General features: G+C 37.7%; 1 protein-coding gene and 2 pseudogenes across 1 annotated transcript; 1 reads left to right on the top strand and 2 right to left on the bottom strand.

The window, feature by feature from the left end:
* LOC113039303 (fibrillin-2-like) overlaps positions 1-723 on the bottom strand; it is a 73,869-nt pseudogene extending 73,146 nt beyond the window's left edge.
* Positions 724-9,089: 8,366 nt separating this feature from the next.
* LOC113039301 (ceramide synthase 2) lies at positions 9,090-17,410 on the top strand. Its single transcript, XM_026197136.1, has 11 exons — positions 9,090-9,504; positions 10,916-11,095; positions 12,050-12,167; positions 12,862-12,980; positions 13,076-13,133; positions 14,488-14,538; positions 14,633-14,725; positions 14,808-14,936; positions 15,634-15,740; positions 15,876-16,032; positions 16,101-17,410. The coding sequence occupies exons 1-11, from the start codon at positions 9,497-9,499 to the stop codon at positions 16,296-16,298; spliced, it is 1,218 nt and encodes a 405-aa protein (XP_026052921.1). The 5' UTR covers positions 9,090-9,496; the 3' UTR covers positions 16,299-17,410.
* A 216-nt stretch (positions 17,411-17,626) lies between these two features.
* Positions 17,627-18,631, bottom strand: LOC113040724 (actin-binding protein IPP-like; annotated as a pseudogene).
* Positions 18,632-19,368: the final 737 nt, after the last annotated feature.

Genomic DNA, 19,368 nt, shown 5'->3' with positions numbered 1-19,368 from the left:
TGGTGTAAACTTCCCACCAAATCTGGCCCTAAACGTTTAAAACATACAACATTAATATACATTCCAAAGTGAACTGAAGTAACAGTTTTGAATGCTGAATACGTTTTTAAAAATATTTTGACCCTTTTTACTCAATAATATTAATTTCAAAACAAGTTTTTAATTAACTTATTAAAAAGAAACATTAAAATATACCAACATTTTGGGGGTTAAAGTCGTCCAATCAAATTATCTGATCTCTATACTCCATATGTATATATTTTATAGGATTTTTAGGAAAATCTTGGTTTAACTACTGCTTCCCAGTTCTTTAAGTAACAATGTTATCAACTTGAAACCCAACGTTTTCTAATAGCACCCTTGATAGATAATGGTTAACGGCCCTAAATGACTAGTTCCAGCACAAGCCAACAAACCACTGGAGGAATGGCACCAAACAGCCTCTTTTATGGGTGTAAATATCAAGTAAAGCAGGTGTACCATGGACAAATGGATAGACAGCCTGGAATATCATTACGGAGGGGAAGAACAGATGCTCGACAGCTCGGTAACCAGAACATCCTACCTGTACCCACGGTCTACGCCGTTTCCTGCAGCTGTTTTTAACGCAACATGCCTCATAGCACAGGAATGAAAGGTCAGAGCTTGTGGATTAACAATTTTGGCACTTAAGTATAGGAATCTGTACGTTTTCACATACCTGTACTCGAATGAATAGCTCCGAGTGATACTGATTGTCCATGAAAGAACAACAATAATATGCTCCAGACATCAAAATGGGTCCAAAAACCATTCACCCCCTCCTCACTCTGGATTTGTGCTTGTGTGGTCACGTTTGGTGCCATTTTGTAGAGGGTCAGTTTTGCTAAGAGTCAATCAGGTGGCCAGCTGTGTTTGCTTGCTTCTTGACAACTATGCAGGAAACCCAGTACATCAAAACCGCCAACACCCTTGTGCAAACACACGTAGAATGACTAAGCACAAGCACAGTCACAGGGAAATAAAGTGTGCAAACAGCCTGGAATATACAATCAGAGATTTTGTTGTTGTACTCTACATCATTTACATACATAGTCCTTTGATTGGAAATAATCACTGGCTCCTAGAAGAAAGGTTTCTTGCTTTTGAATATCAACTTTGAGTCAAGAGTTGGCAGAGTAATGATGAGAAATGTTTAAGCTCATCATACTGAATGTGGCTTGAGATGTCATGCTAAAGAAGAAACGTTGAGGAACATCTAAGAAGCAATAACGTCTTCCTGTGAGAAAAAATTCCTGGAAAAGCAAGCAACTTCGGTCACCGAAAGTGGCTAACTGCTTTTTCATTCAGTGTTTGGGAGAATTTGATATCTTGAACCAAAGGTGTAGGATTGATTTTGGCATTGATGGGGACATGTCCCTAAATTTTACGTCCTTATCTTAAAGAGCTCTCCAGTGCTTTTCTATCCTGTAGGCCTCAAGAGCGGACACCCTTACAAAGACAAAGTCAAATGTCTGTTTGCTTAGCATTAGCAAGTGCGATCAGCCAGGGCTGTGGAGGAACGGCACCATCACAGGACTCCCAGGCGACTGCTTTGAAGTCGGGGAGTTTGGGAGTTTGCAGATGGGGGTGGATCCGTTCTTCCACTGATGGGAAGATGGGAAACCAGCTGTTAGATGCACCACACAGGGATCATTATGAAGTTAATCACCTTCCAATATCTGCTAGGCCATTGTTATGGTATTATACAGTCACACTAACAAGTCATTTCTATTGTTTTTGGGATATTATGTTAATCGCACTCATATGAAAGTAAATCACAGATGAGATCTCAGTATTGCAGTTCATTCTGATGGCAGTGAGATGCCCCAAATGCTTCTCATCTAGAGTTTCAGTGTGCTCAGATTTCCAAAATCAAGTCTGCAGTCTCAGATCTCAATTTGACATTTCCCATCAAATTCTCTCAAGGCCGAATTATCTAAGCTGCTAGCCACATTTATTTTATTTCTCCTAACACTTTTATAAAACTATTTTAGGAGAAACATCTGAGATGAATTTGAAATGTAAAAGAATCTGCTTTCTCTGTGTTTGTTCTTCCATGTGACCTTGTTTGTACTTGTTTGGGTTGAATTCACTGGGTTTAAGTTGAAACATAACTGAGACCTCTAAATCTTCTGAGTTCCAAAAGAAGGACTTCCAACCAGTGACATGTTCTGGGAGAGTTTTGACTTGTTCCCGGCATTAATATTAGCAACATTAAGAAAACAACCATTGTTTTAGAAGGTGTGTGGTCCTTGAAAGGGAAGTCTCATTCAAACATGATCTCGGCCATCTGGTAGTTGTTGAAGTTTGGCTTTTGATTGCACTCTGCTGGCTCTGGAAGCCACAGCAGGCCCAGTGCAGCATGGGATACATGTAGCAGAGCACGGCCACTTAAAATGGGAGTGGAATGCACTCTTCCTCAGAGAAAATTCACTCTCGGTCGGCACAGAGAGGCGATTTTTCAAACAGATGCCTAAACAGACTTCTCGCTCGGTTGAGTTGAGTTTAAGTGTGGCTTGTGTTCAAATGACCAAATTCCAGAGAAAGATTGAATGGGTTTGAAAATTTGGATGAGTCTGGATGGCTATGTGTTAAACTGTGTAGTGGTGGCACCAGTTTTGTAGTGAAATACGTAGTTAAATATCTGGTGACTGTTGATGTATTTTATGGAAAGTTTATATTTGTGGGTAATTGTGATTTTTCATAGTGGCCACTTTATATCTCTCACAATTTTGACTTGCAACTTTTTCTCGTATTTGACTTCTTTTGGAATTACAACTTTTTATCTCACAACTTTTATCTCAGCATTGTGAGTATTTCTCGCAACTGGAACTTTTTTCACATAAGTGTGGCTTACTTTCTAATTGCGACTTTTTAACTCACAATTATGGCTTAATAGCTTCATCTTCTATATTTAAAAGTTACATTTCAGTTTTGGCCCTCTTGATATTCACAGTCTACTTCCAATGAAGTGAAGTGAATTTCTGACCGCGACCAGGCACGTTCTGGAAACTTCTAGAAGCTATAACGATCCACAAAGAAGAGTGGGGGGTTTCAGGTTAGATGGGACAGGATATAGATGCTGCTTCCTGCTGCTATGCCATTAATTTGAGGTTTGCCTGTGAGCCAGGGAGCTGGCAACTGGACCTTTTGTTGCAGGGCCGCATCTCAATATTGTGTGTACCCGCTAATGAGGAAATGATTAGCACCTTTCAATAACAGCTGAGGCAATCCACCCCCTGCGGAAAGCCAAGGGCAGCCAAATGAACTCAGCACAATAAATGATCTAATGCAATTTCTAAGTATTCTTGAGTCACCAACGCACATCCCACCCCATACAGCAGGGATTTACCCAACTAGAGAACAGCGCAGCTGTCGATACTGAAACAGCAGATCTTAACAATAAAAAAACAGTCCTATGAAACATATTTTTTTATTATTATTATTTGCAAAAAAAAATATATATATATATATATTTTTACAGCTTTTCTGGATTGCTTACATAAAATACAATTTTCTATAAACTATAAACACAATCTCTTAAACTATACAACAACTAGTGCAAACTTCAGTCTTCCAGGTCAAAATCAAATACTTTAGCCAGTCTCTTCCAAATTACATTACAGTATATCCTTATTTGTAATGGAAGTTTCCCCTAAACAGTCGTCTCTCAGTTCTGCAAAAGCAAAGTACATGTAAAGACTACTTGTCTCCCACTAGCAGGATTCACTTTCAAAACACATATTCCCCTGTACTCTTGTTCATATCATCCTAAGATTCTGACCTGTGTGTCATCAGTTTTGCTACTCAATGTTTACAAGGGGATAAAGTTATTGGATGAATATATTTCCACGCCTTGTTTCCTACTAGGAACTATGAGTTCAACGAAGACGTGTTTGCAAAGTCTAGGTTCGGTTCTATTATCGACAATGAGAAACGTACCTAATGCATATTTAAATATGAAATTATGTTGTTTAATTCTACAAAATTGTTTCCATTCATTGTATAAATGGAGAAATACATTGAATGTTGACCAAAAAGACTTTGTACCAGAAAGCCGTTTCATGACTGCAATCATTCTTCTGCGCAACATCCTCATAACACGAGTGTGTTTCGACCATAGACTGTATTAAACATGGACGTAGTGTCCGTGACGTCTCCCGTAGGCTTTCCGAAGAGAGTTTTTGAAACCAAAATTGGGCGGAGCGTCACCGCGCGTCACTCTGGGGTAATCAAAAATGGGCAAAAAGGCGGGAGCTGGTTGCCTAAGCCACGCCCACCTAGCACGAGGGCGGTGTCAGGAGCGGCAATCCACCTGTCACTCAAGTAGCCACGCCCTTAATTATGCAGAACTTTAAGGATTTATATAATTTAAACGGATGAGCTATACAAACAATTCACCTCCTCACAGTTGTCATGAAGGGCTAAATTAGCTATATAGACAGAAATAATTTTTTGCACCAGGCTGTAAACATGTTTTTTTCTGCTGTAAAGTTGGGCATTTTAACATGGGGAGTCTATGGGACTGACTCTCTTCTGCAGCCAGCCTCAAGCGGCCAGTCGATGAATTACAGTTTTAGTCACTTCCTTGTTGGCTTCACGAGAGAGAGCGGGAAGTTGCCGCTCGGTTTCAACACATGGTGGCTGTTATTCGTCTTTAGATGATGCAGTTGGAACAGAATTACCGGCCTCTGATAATCATTCATGAAATGATCTCACACAGAGCAGACCTGAGATCATCTGAGGACAATGACAGACTTGGAAAACCGCACGGGTCTCTCTATGAGCAAACCAGTGAACATTTACGACCAAACCTGAGCGCCGCATGTCTGAACAGCATGTGTTTCTGAAGCACTGTGTGGGGTGCCCCAAGTGTAACACTACATTTTCAATTCATTAAATTGACAAAGAAAATGCTATGCAGTTACTACAGTGTTTAGAGTGGTTTTAGTATGAACTACACTTGAACGCCCATAAATAAACAGCTGTCCAGAGGTGTTAGCAAGATGGCCGCCGGGTGACCTGACCTTCCACTTGAACTGTTGTTTCTCAATGTTTAAATTAAATCTCTGTTGTCTGTAAGGATTTCAGAGTGTGCTGATGTTTGTTGTTTAACAGAATTACAATTTTCCTTGTAAATTTGATGCAGGGCGGCCTTCTAAACATTAAATGAGGGTTGGACCACCAGAAAGTTTATTGTGCCTCAACAGTAGATATGACGTATGTGATTCGTGCCAGTGTTCACTTGTTAATTAAACCCATAGACAGACGGCCCTTGAGCCGAAAAGAGATAGAAAGGTGGAAGAAAACAAATATTATCCGGAAATACCGTGACTCACAAATAGGGCTGTGCAAAAAATCGAATGCGATTTTCATGCACATCTCATCAGTAAAAACACTCCTTTAATTGGAAGTATTATCTCCAGCACGTGTGTTCAGATCAGGGTTGCCAGGTTTTCACAACAAATCCTGCCCAGTTGCTTCTCAAAACTAGTCCAAAACTAATCGCGATTCCAGGAGGTTCCCAGATAAAAAATAAAAAAAATGCTTCCCGGGGTTTAAATATATGTTTTGTTTTTTGGCATGGTTGTCTTGGTAAAATTCGCATTTTAGGGGCTAAATATCACGTTATTGGTATTGGGGTTGCTTCAAACCGCGGACATGAAAAACAACCGCAGACTTGGCAACACTGGTTCAGGTGGAGCGGCAGTAACTGCACAGAGCCTTAGTCTACCAACAACTAACACAAAATCGCTTTCAAAATCGACAAAGAATCGCCACCGATTTTAAAATCGATTTTGTGTAGATTGTCAGTGAATTACGGCTCGGAGTAGTAAATGAATGCTGATTGCTAGAGTGCATTAGGCTTTAAAAGTGATTTTAGCCTGTTGCTAGGTAGATTTAACAAGTTGGCATATGGTTATTAGGGTGTTTAGAGTGCTCTAAACATGTTGCTATTTGAATCAGAATCAGAAAGAGCTTTATTGGCAAGTGCATTAAGGAATGTTGTGAGAACGTTACCTGTTAGCTGGTGTGTAGGCATTTGCTAGTGCTTTGGACGGCTGCTATAAGGTTTTGTCTGGTTGCTAGGTTGTTCTGGCTGGTTTCCAGGCAGTTGCTAGAGTGTTTCGGCTGGTTTCTGGGTGTTTTTGCTGCTCATTTTTTCTTATTTGATAATTGAACATTATATTGTTTAAGTATGGTTCATTTATTTGGGACAGAAGGACCATGAAGTTCACCTCCCTGTCCCTGTTTCTCTTCAACACCTCCACAAGACATTCGGTGCCTCCGCAGAAAGGATAAGACATGGAAATATTTGCTGGAAACGTGAGAGGGTGGACCGGTCTGAAAGAGCTTTTTTTCAAGACAAAACTGGGTCATATCAGTTTAGATTGTGTACAAATTAATTTCTTGTTGAAGGGGGAAAAAATGAAATTGATTCCTCCTCTTTGTTTGTTTTTTTTTGAAAACCAAATAAGTCTCAGAATCAGACACATCGCTTTGGCGTGACATTACAGATAAATACACGGCTCACCGCCGAAAGATTGTTTGTTTCTGTGTTATTCACCAATATCATAAACTAAACAGCCAAACAACGAGGTCTTTTCAAACCCTTCATGCAGTGATTGCAACTGCCAACAAAGAAACGTGACTTAACAAATGTGACATTGCGCCCTCTGCTGAAACTCAAGCAGACCTGCAGTCCTTAAAAATCTTTGGCTTTTGTTCAGAAAAGCATGCTAGCATACTACTCATACTGTTCCTGCAGTACTCTGTACATTAACTCTGCAAGGTAAGCTAAGTTTCTGTATGACACCGATAAACCAAAGCATGCTGAAATAATCTAGCAACCATCCAAAACACAGTAGGAACTGCCAGAACACCCCAAAAACACCTAGAACAACCTGAAACAGACAAAACCAGACAAAACACTCTAGCAACTGTAGTCAAACACTCCAGAGATGGCCTAGAAACTAGACAAAAAACCCCTAGAAACCACCTAGAACAACCTAGTAACTAGTTAAAACATTCTTTAAAAAAACACCAGTTAACCAGCGAGAACAGCCCAGTAATCTATTTTGAATCGCCTAACAACCAGACAAAACACGCTATGAACTGCTGTAGTCAAACATGCTGGAAACCAGACGAGAAAACCTTAGAAACCATCCGGAACAACATAGGAACCAGCCAAAACATAGTAGCAACTGCCTAGCAAACAGCCAGAGAACCACAGAAACCAGCTAGAACAACCAACCAAAACACTCTAGTATTGTAGTCTAACACGCTTGAGACATCCTAGAAACCAGACAACCTAGAAACTATTTAGAACAACAGCAACTGCCTATCAACCCACCAGAGAACCCGACAACCTAGCAACCAACCAAAAAACTCTAGCAATAACCTAGGTGTAACCAACTAGAACAACCCAGAAACAATTGCTAGAGTTCTTTGATTGGTTTCCAGGCAGTTTCTACAATGTTCTGGCTGGTTTCTAGGCAGTTTCTAGAGTTTTTTGGAACGTTCAAGAGGTAGTTGCTAGAGTGTTTTGGTTTGTTGCCAGGCAGTTGTTATTTTGTTTTGACTCGTTGCCAGGCAGTTTCTAGAGTGTTTTGTCTGGTTGCAAGGCAGTTGCTAGAGTGTTTTGATTGGTTGCTAGGCAGTTGCTAGTGTTTTGATTGGTTGCTAGGCAGTTTCTAGAGTGTTTGGGCTGGTTTCTATGTTGTTCTAGGTGGTTTCCTGGGCCAAACATGTGAAATTAAACTGCTGTTTTGCCTGGTTCTGAATCAGTAGTACATTGAGAATGTAGATGGGGTCAAATGTGATTTCACGAGTGAATCTCATGGGAAAGTCTCTCGCTATGCTGTGAAATACGGCGTCGCTGGCCATGTGCCCTGCTTCTGTTGCTGTCGGCCGTCAGAGGGGCACTGTGAGGGAGACCACAGCCGAGCGCTCTGGCCTCAGCGGTCGAATCGCTGGCACTATTAGAGGTTCAGCCTGGCACACGTCCAGTTCTCATTCTCTCAATTATATCTCAGACATGTGAGCTGAACTGAGATGGGACTGACAGAACAAAAACTAAAACCTAAAAAAAGGACTTAAGCTTTGTACCTTTACTCTAAGTGACCAAAAGTTTTATTTTTGTAAGCTCATAGCTGCTCATAGGCAGTTGCTAGAGTTTATTTAAATACCATTGATAAATCAGATATAAGGTTAAAATAGCAGAGAGAACATGCAGTGAATTGCATTATGAAGCTAAACAGCCTGCATCATGTAAACTCACATACAGAGAATATATTATACATAATAAGGCTATCCTGAAGGTTTGCAATGCATACATTGGCTTTTGGCCACATATATTTCATTTAGATTTAATGCCCTGGAGTCTGGGGTTAACATGCATGCTAAAAGCCAAATAAAACACATGCAATGCATTTTACAGGACTGTCATTAGATGGAACATAGACAAGAAGAAATGAACCGTGCAAATTGTGTTTTCGTGTGCTGTGCACAATATCCTGAAATAGACGAGAGATGAGATCGTCAAGAGACAGCCAAGAACAATTAATAAACGATTGTTTTCTTCCATTTGAAATCCCGGCTGATATGAAAACAGACAGTAGAATCATTGTAAGGAGCCAGACGGACAGGACTGACGTGCATTCCTCTCTTAAATGGTGCTGGAAGTTGGCAGACCTTTTACTCACCTATTGGTAATTTTTCTTGGCAAAACATATAACAGGAAAAGGGGAAAGTATACGTGCCATTGAGAGTTTTGAATCAAAATAATAAAGGTATAAACCTGGTTGTGTATTTCAAACAAATCTTGTTTAATTTCTAATTGATTGACAGATATTCAAGTTTAGTATTCATGGTAAAACTCTGTTATCCAAATACAGGAACAAGTTATATGCAATTAAAATGCATACAACTAAAGATAGATAGATAGATAGATAGATAGATAGATAGATAGATAGATAGATAGATAGATAGATAGATAGATAGATAGATAGATAGATATGTCATATGTTCATCTAATGGTCAATAGGGGGCGACTATACAGCATGGATTTGTGGAAAGCAAAGCACTTTACAACATGTTCCCTGATGGATGGAGAGAAAGACGGAGGAGATGCTGCTCCTGAAAGCGTTTTCTTGAATTCTCTCGGCTCTGGGATAATTTAACAAATGCACGACTTATTTTACTCTTGGAAGCCGTTGAAAGACTTGGAAACAGAGGTTGATGTGGTGGATGTGAGTTGATGTCGACATCTGGAGCGGGTCGCGCGCATTCCTTCGAATATTCGCCGTAGAATCCGCGCGAGCGTTTGTTTTCATTTAGATCTCGAGCGATCATAATGACGCTGGATGCTGTTCACGTTGAAGAGTGGGAATAAACAACGCAAAGACGCGTTAAAGAGGGAGAAGAGGCCTGTGTCCTGCTTTAATAAATACACGACATTCTCCATCACTGAAGCATGGACAGGTAACGTAATAACCAAGTTTTAAATTATAATTATAACCGCGTATGTCATTCATCACTAACATAATAATTCGGTACTTAGATAACTTACGTTAGCCGTACACGGACGGCATTTCTCTCATTGTTTTTTCCCTTTATAACAAAATGTACTGTTATTATAGTTCTTATTAAATTTTGGTAATAAATCATGAATAATTAGTGATTTTGTCGATTTCTGACGTCTTTTCTAGATTTATTAGTGATCTTATATTTGTCTACCGTTACATTTAGTTTTAAAATCAATTTGTGACGTCTATTCATAATTTTATTGCGATTTAATCTGATTATGTAGCTATATATTCAATCTGAAAACGTCAATCGCTGTCATGTCATGGAGATCCGTTAACCCTTTCGCGGTCCTGAATTAAAGTTTACAAAACACATTTCTAGAAATGTTGTCTGTTTTATTTAAATTCACCTGTCGGAGTGCTGTATTTATCATATAGAAAGTGATCAAAATGTATGTTTTAAAGCTTTAGATGATTATAGATATAATTTTGTATTTTAGATATAATTTTAAATTTTGACGAATTTTCTAGATTAATGAGAGAGTTGGCTTGTTTTAATTTTGTTTTACGACTAATATTATGTCGTCTATGCATAGTTTTATTGCCGTTTAGCTTGATTTGTTGTAAATACTCGGTTTGATCGGTAATCTCTGAGGAGCCCTGACGTCACGGAGGCAGTTTAAACCCTTTCGCGGACCCAACAAAACACATTACTGGTAATATTGTCTATTTTCATGTTTTATTAAATAAATTCATCCGTCCAGTGCTCAGAATTGATATTTTAAAGCAGTAACGTTAGTTCACCCCAAAATTATATTCTGTCAATAGTATTTTGTTGTGATTTAGCCTGATTTGTTTAACCGACTGTTACAAAGATACTATTTAAACTGAATGATGACATCACTGAATTCAGTGATGAACTGCCTTAAACTGTAATTTTTTTTTTTTTGCATTATTGACACACTGTTTTCCTAATTAATGTTGTTCAGTTGCTTTGACACAATCTGTTTTGTTAAAAAAAAAAAAAAAAAAAAAACTTAACTATACAAATAAAGGACTTGACTTGTCAATATAACTGTGATCGCTAACCACGTTGGAGTCATGACGTCACAGCATGCTTAACCCTTCACGGGACTAAATGACTGTTCAGAAAACACATCTATTTATTTTAGTTTTATTTAAACTCACCTGTCAGAGTGCTGTATTTCTTAACGCTCAACGTCAGTAGTTCAGCCATTATGGACCATTCTCTTACTGTTATGAGAGTTTGTTGTTTACTTGATAGTTTGTCTACTGCTGACAGAATTTGATCTGTAGGTGGTTTATGTGCTGTAATAAGCTCTAAACCTCTCCTTTGGCGTCTGTAGATTAGAGGAACTTGTGAACCAGTGGATGTGGCGGCAGGATTTCTGGCTTCCTCCTGGCGTCACGTGGAAACACATCTCTGAAGGGACGGCGGACGGAGGTCGGCATCCCGTACCCCGAGACCTGCTCATCTCCCTGCCCTTGGCCCTGGGTTTCATCGCACTGCGGATCGTCTTCGAAAGGTGCGTATCAGTATTACATCTACTGAATGTTGAAGTTCTTTTAACAGTATCATTACTGTAAACACTAGCAGATTGGGTTACTAATACACCGTTTGGGTTTTCTCTCTAGTGCGCTTAGGATGCTTTTTAACTTTAACGGGGATGTGTTATTCAACAGTTTGTCTCTGAATGATTGAGACTGTAGTTTAGTGTGTCAGTTTTGAGACAGAATGAATGTGGAGCATTGTTTTCCCACGGTTTTGTTGTCAATATTTCCTTGTGACAAAAACCATTGGAGCAGGCTGCTGTTTTTACACTGTGTCCATTGTGTTTTTGCAGCGACTGTTTACTTAAAGCACTTGTTTATTTTTTCTATTAAAGAACTGTTTGTTTATTTGGTGTTCATTTTTCTTATGGGTAAATTGTATGTAATTTTAATTAAGTACATCTTTTAATTATTTATTGTATAACTACAATAGTTAATAATTAATAAAACATGCAAACAATACAATTTTAATAATGATGAATTTACCACATTTTAATTTAACATTTTAATAATGATTAATTTACCAAACAAGTTAATTTATTTATTTATTTTTTACATGAGTTTGCTTTCATTTTTGAGTTGTGTTTTCATTAAAGCTCCAGCTTGTCACTAGTTTGTTTCATTTGGGGGGTTACGTTTATTAAATCATATTTCAGTATAATTAAAATTACCATTTAAAATGCATTATTTATTATTTAAGACATTTAATTAAGACATTAAATAAAATACTCTTAAAAATAGAAAAGGTTTGCATTACAGTAGTGAGAATTAATTTAAGCAGGTGCAGTGTATTGTAATAGATGCAAAACCGCTGTGTGTCATGACACAATGAGAAGCTATTTAATATTTAATGCACAGCACTGTTATGGACAAATGAAATGCTCTGGTGGGCGGGGCTACACTACACTGTCTCTGTCTGTGTGTTGCAGTGTTGTGGCGCTGCCGTTCAGCCGGTGTTTGGGCGTCCGGGACAAGGTTTGGGTGCGTGTCACACCCGTCCCGAAGCTGGAGGTGTTTTACCTGCAGAAGAAGCATCAGCCGTCACAGGTTAGTGACATGAGCGCCTGCCGTCTGTGACGTGTGATTTAATACTGGACATCCACACCTGAGGATCTGATCCACAAAAACAACATGCACAAAAACTTTTTAATTAAATGGGACTGTTGACTTATTAATCATATTATTACAATATTAGTTAAAATTTTTCAAATTTTTTGACAATATTATTACAATATTCAAATATATATATTTTTTGTTGTTGCTTTCTCTCTTGCTCATATATAGTAATTGCATACTCACATACATAATCTTCAAAACCGACATAATACATTATAATATTCAACATTTATAATAATGTAATTTTTAGATAATAATTAATGATTGATACATAATGTATATTTTATTTATTAAGGTAATTAATACATTATTAAGGTAATTATATATATATATATATATATATATATATATATATATATAACCCATACATAGAAAAACAATATAGATTTTTATTTTTAACTTTTGAATTAATTTATCTTTCAAGCAACATTCATTGAACATTTAATTTACAGGGCTTATATTACAGTTTATATATATTTAATATATGAAATACAGTATAATAGTTAGAAAATGTGCCAAAAACATTATTGGCATACCAGCCAATTTTGACATATCACCAAATAAGCTTCAAAATATAATGGAAAGAGACCCTTATTTTAGTTTCCCCGTGTCTGTGTTTGTTCAGAATGATTTGCTGGTTCTGGAGAAGCACTGTGGACTCACTCAGCGTCAGATCCAGACCTGGCTGCGTCTGCGCCGAAACCAGGACCGACCCGGCAACACCAGGAAGTTCTGTGAAGCCTCGTAAGCCTCTAGAGTCTGCTAAAACCCACAGCAGACGTCTGCGACTGATTGTGTTTGCATTTGATTAACATGAGCTTTCCTGTGTGCCTCCTCAGGTGGAGGTTTGTGTTTTACCTCATCGCGTTCTCAGCTGGTCTTGTCTCGCTCATTAACGTGAGTATCTCCATTAAGCCTGAGGTTCTCCTCACAACGTGCAGCGTTCGGTATTGTAGCCAATCACAAGCATCTCTGTCGAAAGCAATGAATAAATGTAACAGTATTTTTAAATATTAAACCAATTATTATGTAATTGTACTCGCTATAATACTTCATCTAATGAGTGATCCATCTAATCCTAATTTCATGTAATTTTCATCTCAAAAGTCTTTGTTTTCCAAAAGGATTTGAGAAATTTACCTTTGCATTTCAGGTATTGCACTTTCTCCAGTAAGTGTGGATTCAAAATGGTTTATTTGACCTCATCTAAAATACTGATTTATTATAGGCTTTTTATTATATACCATTTAGACTTATACCTAGTAGAGGAGTAAAGAACAGTTCTTGGTAAAGCTTATTTTTCTTATCTTTTTTCGTCAATGAAATTGCATGCTGAAATAGTCATAGTTATCGTTTATTGACCTTATTGTCATCTCGTCTTCGTCTCGTCTTAGTTATGTGAAAAAAGCTTGTCAACAAACATTTTTCGTCATGGTATTTGCTAACGAAATTAACAATTGTTAGCTTGTTTTTTAACAGTAACTTGAGAAAATCAGATTTTGCTTGCATATGTAAAGTCGCTCACTGTCCGGGATCGCGTTTGTTATTTGAAAAGTTTAACTTTAACGGACAAAACCAGAATCATTGAAAGGATGGACGGGATGGACAGGATTCCCTTCTGTTTGAGAGACTCACATCTATAGAGAAACCTAACATTACTAACCTAACAAGAAACTTACTTTCTGATAAGAAGTGTGCGCTGCAAACGATAGCTTCTGTCCAGTCCGCTCGTTTTATAGCGTTTAACCACAGCTGTCATCATTTTTTTTTGTCTGGCAGTGGCAGCATCTATGTGTTCAAATTTCAAATTGAAGCCTTTATTACGTTGATTCTGGCATCAAACATCACAACAAGATGATATTTTTAGATCCTTGTGTAGCCGAACCTGTGCTGGTTTGAATTGATCGCTTCCAATTTTCACTTTGTTTTGCCTCCAGCTAGCACTTTGACGTAATTGTGACGTCGGCACAAAAAAAGGTCTAATAATATCTAATACACTTTTTTTCAGTAATACACTACAATTAGCAGTCCTATATAAAACAAAATAAAAATGGTGCATGTCGCTCCAAAATATCAAATACAAATTTGATACTATTATTTTTTTATTTTTTGCATTTCTTAATAATATCTAATACACTTCATACACAAATATTCTAGGTCATATAATGAATAAAAATGGGTGCTTTTTTATTCAAAACTTTCAAACATATAAATTCACATGGAATAATTTTTGTCAAATGGTGTTTTTCAGACGCCGTGGTTTTGGGATCATCGGGAATGCTGGCGCGGATACCCAAGACAGGTCTGTAACAAACAATCCCAGGGACTTGAGATTAGGCAGAAATCAGAGGAACTAGTGAGCACAAATAGTGTTATTTGTGATTTGGTTTTTGCAGGTCGTAACAGAAGCTCAGTATTGGTATTACATCGTGGAGTTGTCCTTCTATCTCTCGCTTCTGCTCTGCGTATCGGTGGACATAAAGCGTAAAGTAAGTTTCCTAAAATTTTGTGTGAAATCGAAAGATCTTAAAATCAATGAATTGTGGGTATTTGTTTGTTTCGGTTGTGTAGGACTTCAAAGAGCAGATCATACACCACATCGCCACCATTTTTCTCATCGCGTTCTCATACTGTGCGAATTACGTGCGCGTGGGAACCCTGGTGATGCTCGTCCACGACTCTTCTGACTTCCTGTTGGAGGTAAATCTGATTGGCCGCTCTGTCAGCTCCCATTGTGACATCATGGATTTTGAGATCAATTAAATGGTTTATTTTTTCACAAATTCCATGTTAATTTTTTTTAGGTCCATTTTGTTTCTGTTTTTCTTTGTTTTAATCCTTAAAATCTGGTTAAATTTTAATAAAATTGTGACACAAAAACTCAATTGAAATGATGAAACCAATACAATTTAAGAACAATGTATTAAAAGTTTTACTAGCATGAAATGCATTTAATTTTCCCCCAGTAATTTTTTTAATTTTTTTATTAGCTTTTAATGGTTCAATTAAGGATTATTAATCAAGCATGTCTAATTAAGTAAATTATATAAAAAAAACTTTTTAATATATATATATATATATATATATATATATATATATATATATATATATATATATATATATATATATTTTTTTTTTTTTTTTCTTTTTTATAAACAAACTTTTTAATAGGTCACTATGAAATCTTTTTTTTTCAGATAATATGATCTTTATAAAAACATTTGTGCTTTAATAAATACATTATTTAATACACGAATATCTGGTAAATGAAGGCATAAAACATTAATAAAATTTATCATTTAATCAAATGAAATTTTTTATCATGGATGTATTATTTTAACAAATAATAAAGATATATACAGAAATAACTAATGTTTTGTTTTTGCTTGATTTCCAGTCTGCTAAGATGTTCAATTATGCTGGATGGAGAAAAACCTGCGATGCCTTGTTTGTTGTTTTCGCCGCTGTATTCTTGCTAACTCGTCTTGTGGTTTTCCCGTGCAGGTAGGAACTTAATCAGACTTAATTTCATTTAATGCTGATTTCAGATCATTTTGAATGGGTCTTCTCAAAATATAAGACTTTGACATGGCTAAAATCTTATTAGGATTTATAAACCGTATTTTGGTTTATTTCCAGAATCGTCTACACAGCTGTGGTGGATTCGTTGGACGTCTTTCCTCCGTACTCTGGTTATTATTTCTTGAACGGCCTGTTGCTGGTTCTTCAAGCCCTGCACGTCTTCTGGGCTTGGCTGATTCTTCGAATGGTTCACAAATTTCTCTTTTTAGGCAAAGTGAGTATCTTAAGAGTTGAGTTTATAAATGAGGTTATCCCTCAATTTCCTAACAAACGTGTTTTAAGGTGGAACGCGATGAACGGAGCGATGAAGAGAGTGAGGCTGAGGAAGAAGAAGATGAAGGTGGAGAAGAAGAACAAAGCTGTGAGCAGAAAAAGGGTGACATTAACTCTAAATTAGCGTTGTTGGCCAATAACTGTGTTCTGAACAATTTGACGAATCAGAGGCGAAAAATGAATAGCAGAATGCCGAAAGCCAGGTAGTAATTCTATTTAATGTATATAAACTTTTAAGCCATCTCTAACTTTCTTGGCTTATCTTGTTTGTAATTTCAGACTGCTGATGTTTTGTTTTCCTGAAAACATAGCGCTTAGTCAGTAGTGGGTAAAAAAACTAAAAATACTACTATTTTGTATTATTACATTACCATTGGAGAATATAGATTCAACTATATTAATTAGTTTAACGTTAGTCTAATTAATTATAATGCATTGACTGAGTAGCACCTAAACTCAGGTTAAAAAGTTTGCACACATTAAAATGGTTCATAAACAGACATCTTAAATATTTAATTGATTAGTTTACTAATAATGCAACTGTTCATTATGGAACAGTGGTATTTAAAACAAGAAATGAGTCAGCTTTCCTGATTAGAGAGACCCACAACATTTAGATGCATTCTTTTTAAGCACTTTTGTATTTGTATAGGTATTCTTCTAGGTTGTGTGGAAATGTGTGGATTTTCTGCAGTGGCTGTTGTTTTCAAAACTGGCAGTGGTGGACCACTGGGAAAGACTTGCGGTGCAGCCTAGTGGTGAAGTGTCCACTTGTCTTAGTGATTCTGCCACTCAAAGAATTTGTTGCACGAGACTACTGGAGTTTGTTGTGTTTTGTTAGATGGTTCTTTGGTTGAGTATTGCCTTAGCAAATGAAGAATCAGATGATTTCTCACTGGAGCATGTGCCTCAAAATCTCGAAAGTCAAAGGGAATAGTTGAATCTGAGGAAGCCTATGTAGGCCCCTTGATTTATATAATCTGCTCCAAGGGCTAAAGGCAAAGTCTTTTTGTTGTTCTAGATGGTTCTAGAAAGTTTATTTGCACAGTAGCCATAACTGATCTTTCATTGTAAAACTGTGCATCTGTCTTTCACTGTTTTTTAAAAAAATATCTTGTTTTATTATTGGGATTTACCGTGTTTTTTAGTTTGTTAATGCACTAACATGTAGCTGTTATATTACTTGTGACAATGACAGAAGATGGATATATTCTTATAATCTTAAATACTGTTAATGTTGCATACTTGCTTCTCATTTGACATTTTTCTGTGTGACCTTTTGAATAACAATAAAAATGTACACTTACATCACTGATAGTTCCTATAGAACTGTTCTAGACCCTACTCTGAAGTAGGAACCAATTAAGTTACCACAAACGGGGATCCTTAAACAAATATGTTACTAGTTCCTGTGGTGTGAACATACAGTACCAAAAAGCCGGTACTTCTGCCAATAGTTCTAGAAACAAAAAGAGGTTCCTCCAGTGTGAAAGCGCCTTATGCTAACAAGTTGTGAAAGGTTAAAATGTATAGGCTCACATGAGGTTGTTCCCTACTCCAGCCACGGAGTACTTTGTGAGACACTTCTTTTGCAGCGGTGGATGGGATTACCACCTTCCACTGTAGGGGTAAAACCGATACAGCAGCTATGTTTCTTGCTCATGCGGTCCACCGAGAACAAACAGAGTTTCCCTTTTGAGAGAGTTCTAGACATGGACCTGCCCATAGTCCAACTGCTTGGCTAGTTATTGTTCAGTCTACAAATGAGCTTAGCATGTGGGTCTGAACTGTTTATCTTGGTCAGAAGATCAGTAATGTAGGGTAAACTTAAGCAATCGGGCCAAACCAGACCCACCAGTTCCAAGTAGTCCTCTTCCCAACTTGGGTGAAATGTTGCCCAGCCAAGGGCCACATCAAGGGCCAAGCCTTTTTTGGGAATGCTTAAGTTGTCACTAGCAAGAAGGTCAGCCATGCTTTCCTTCAGATGGAACATAAAGTCCTGCTTGGGAGCTGAAGCATGTAGGTGTGTTAAGGCTGCATCCCTTGCTTCCGCATAGAGGTCTAGACAGCTGAGCTGCCGTGCATAGGCTTCATTCTCAAGAGACAATTGTCTTTCCAATAACTTGCAGCAGAGTAGCCGAGCCCTATCCAACTGGAGGAAGTCTGCAGCCTCCAGAATGTCAAGGACATGTGAAGCTTCAAGTTCTTTGTAAACTACATTAATGTGTGAAACTACTGCTGTCCAACTCCCTTAATCTAAATGTGCTTCCTGGTGCTCTCCCGATCACCGACAAAAATCAAGGCTTAGAATTAAGGACTCAGATGAGCCAATTGCCCACGGTTCACAAAGAACAGCTCTATCTCCACTTGGAGCACTGGGTTAGGAGCGACATTGATGGCATCCTGATCTTCCTCAACTTAATCTTTCTTGGTTCCTAAGCTCTGATCAAAAGTACCTATATCTTGCTTTGCACAAGCCATGACTGTGCACTCCCAACTCTTACTTTTCAAGTTATATCCTTGCTCTAACCTGTCTCCATGGGAATGGGGTCAGCAAACAAATACAAACAAGGGCTAAACTATCTTGGTTTAAGTGCTATTTTAAAAAAAAAGTGCACAAAAAACTTTAGTGAATATATAAGGCAGTATCTTTTAAGAATTGTTGAGTTGTATTTGGTTGGCATTAGTCTAAACATCAGGACTTGTGTATGTGTATGTATGCAAGTTTTGTCAAGTCAGTACCACAACAAACCACCAGGGGTAAACTTTTTTTAAGATTTGCATCATCGATATTGTCAGCTGGCTAAGTCATTCAAACTATTGCAGGTTAGACTACAGTCTGGTATATCTTTGCATTAATTTAACATAGTTTGCAATGTTTGAATACAAGGTGGCTTTGGTGAAGCATCTAAGTTTACGTTCTGTGTACATCTCAGAACTTGATTTGTCACTCCTATACACCCAGAGCATGCAGCCAAAAAATCTTGGCTGTGGTTTTGTGTTTATGGTCCAACTTTCTTAATCCTGATATGTGTCTTGGTGCTCTCCTGACCATTGCCAAAAACCAAGGCTTGGAAGTACGGACTCAGCTGGGCCAAATGCCCATGGTTAACAAACAACTCTCTCTCCACCTGGAGCACTGTGTGTGTGACGTATGACACCATCCTGATCTTTCTCAAAATATTTCTCTGTGCCTAAGCTGAGGGCATAAGTACCTACTTCTTGCTGAACGAAAATCCTTTGTTGTCTCAAACCAATTAAAAATGAGATGGGTTGT

Source organism: Carassius auratus, chromosome 22 (assembly GCF_003368295.1).
Source record: "Carassius auratus strain Wakin chromosome 22, ASM336829v1, whole genome shotgun sequence".
In the NCBI taxonomy this organism is placed as follows: domain Eukaryota; kingdom Metazoa; phylum Chordata; class Actinopteri; order Cypriniformes; family Cyprinidae; genus Carassius; species Carassius auratus.
The sequence above is the reverse complement of the archived record's forward strand: the minus strand, read 5'-3'. Positions and strand labels throughout refer to the sequence as shown.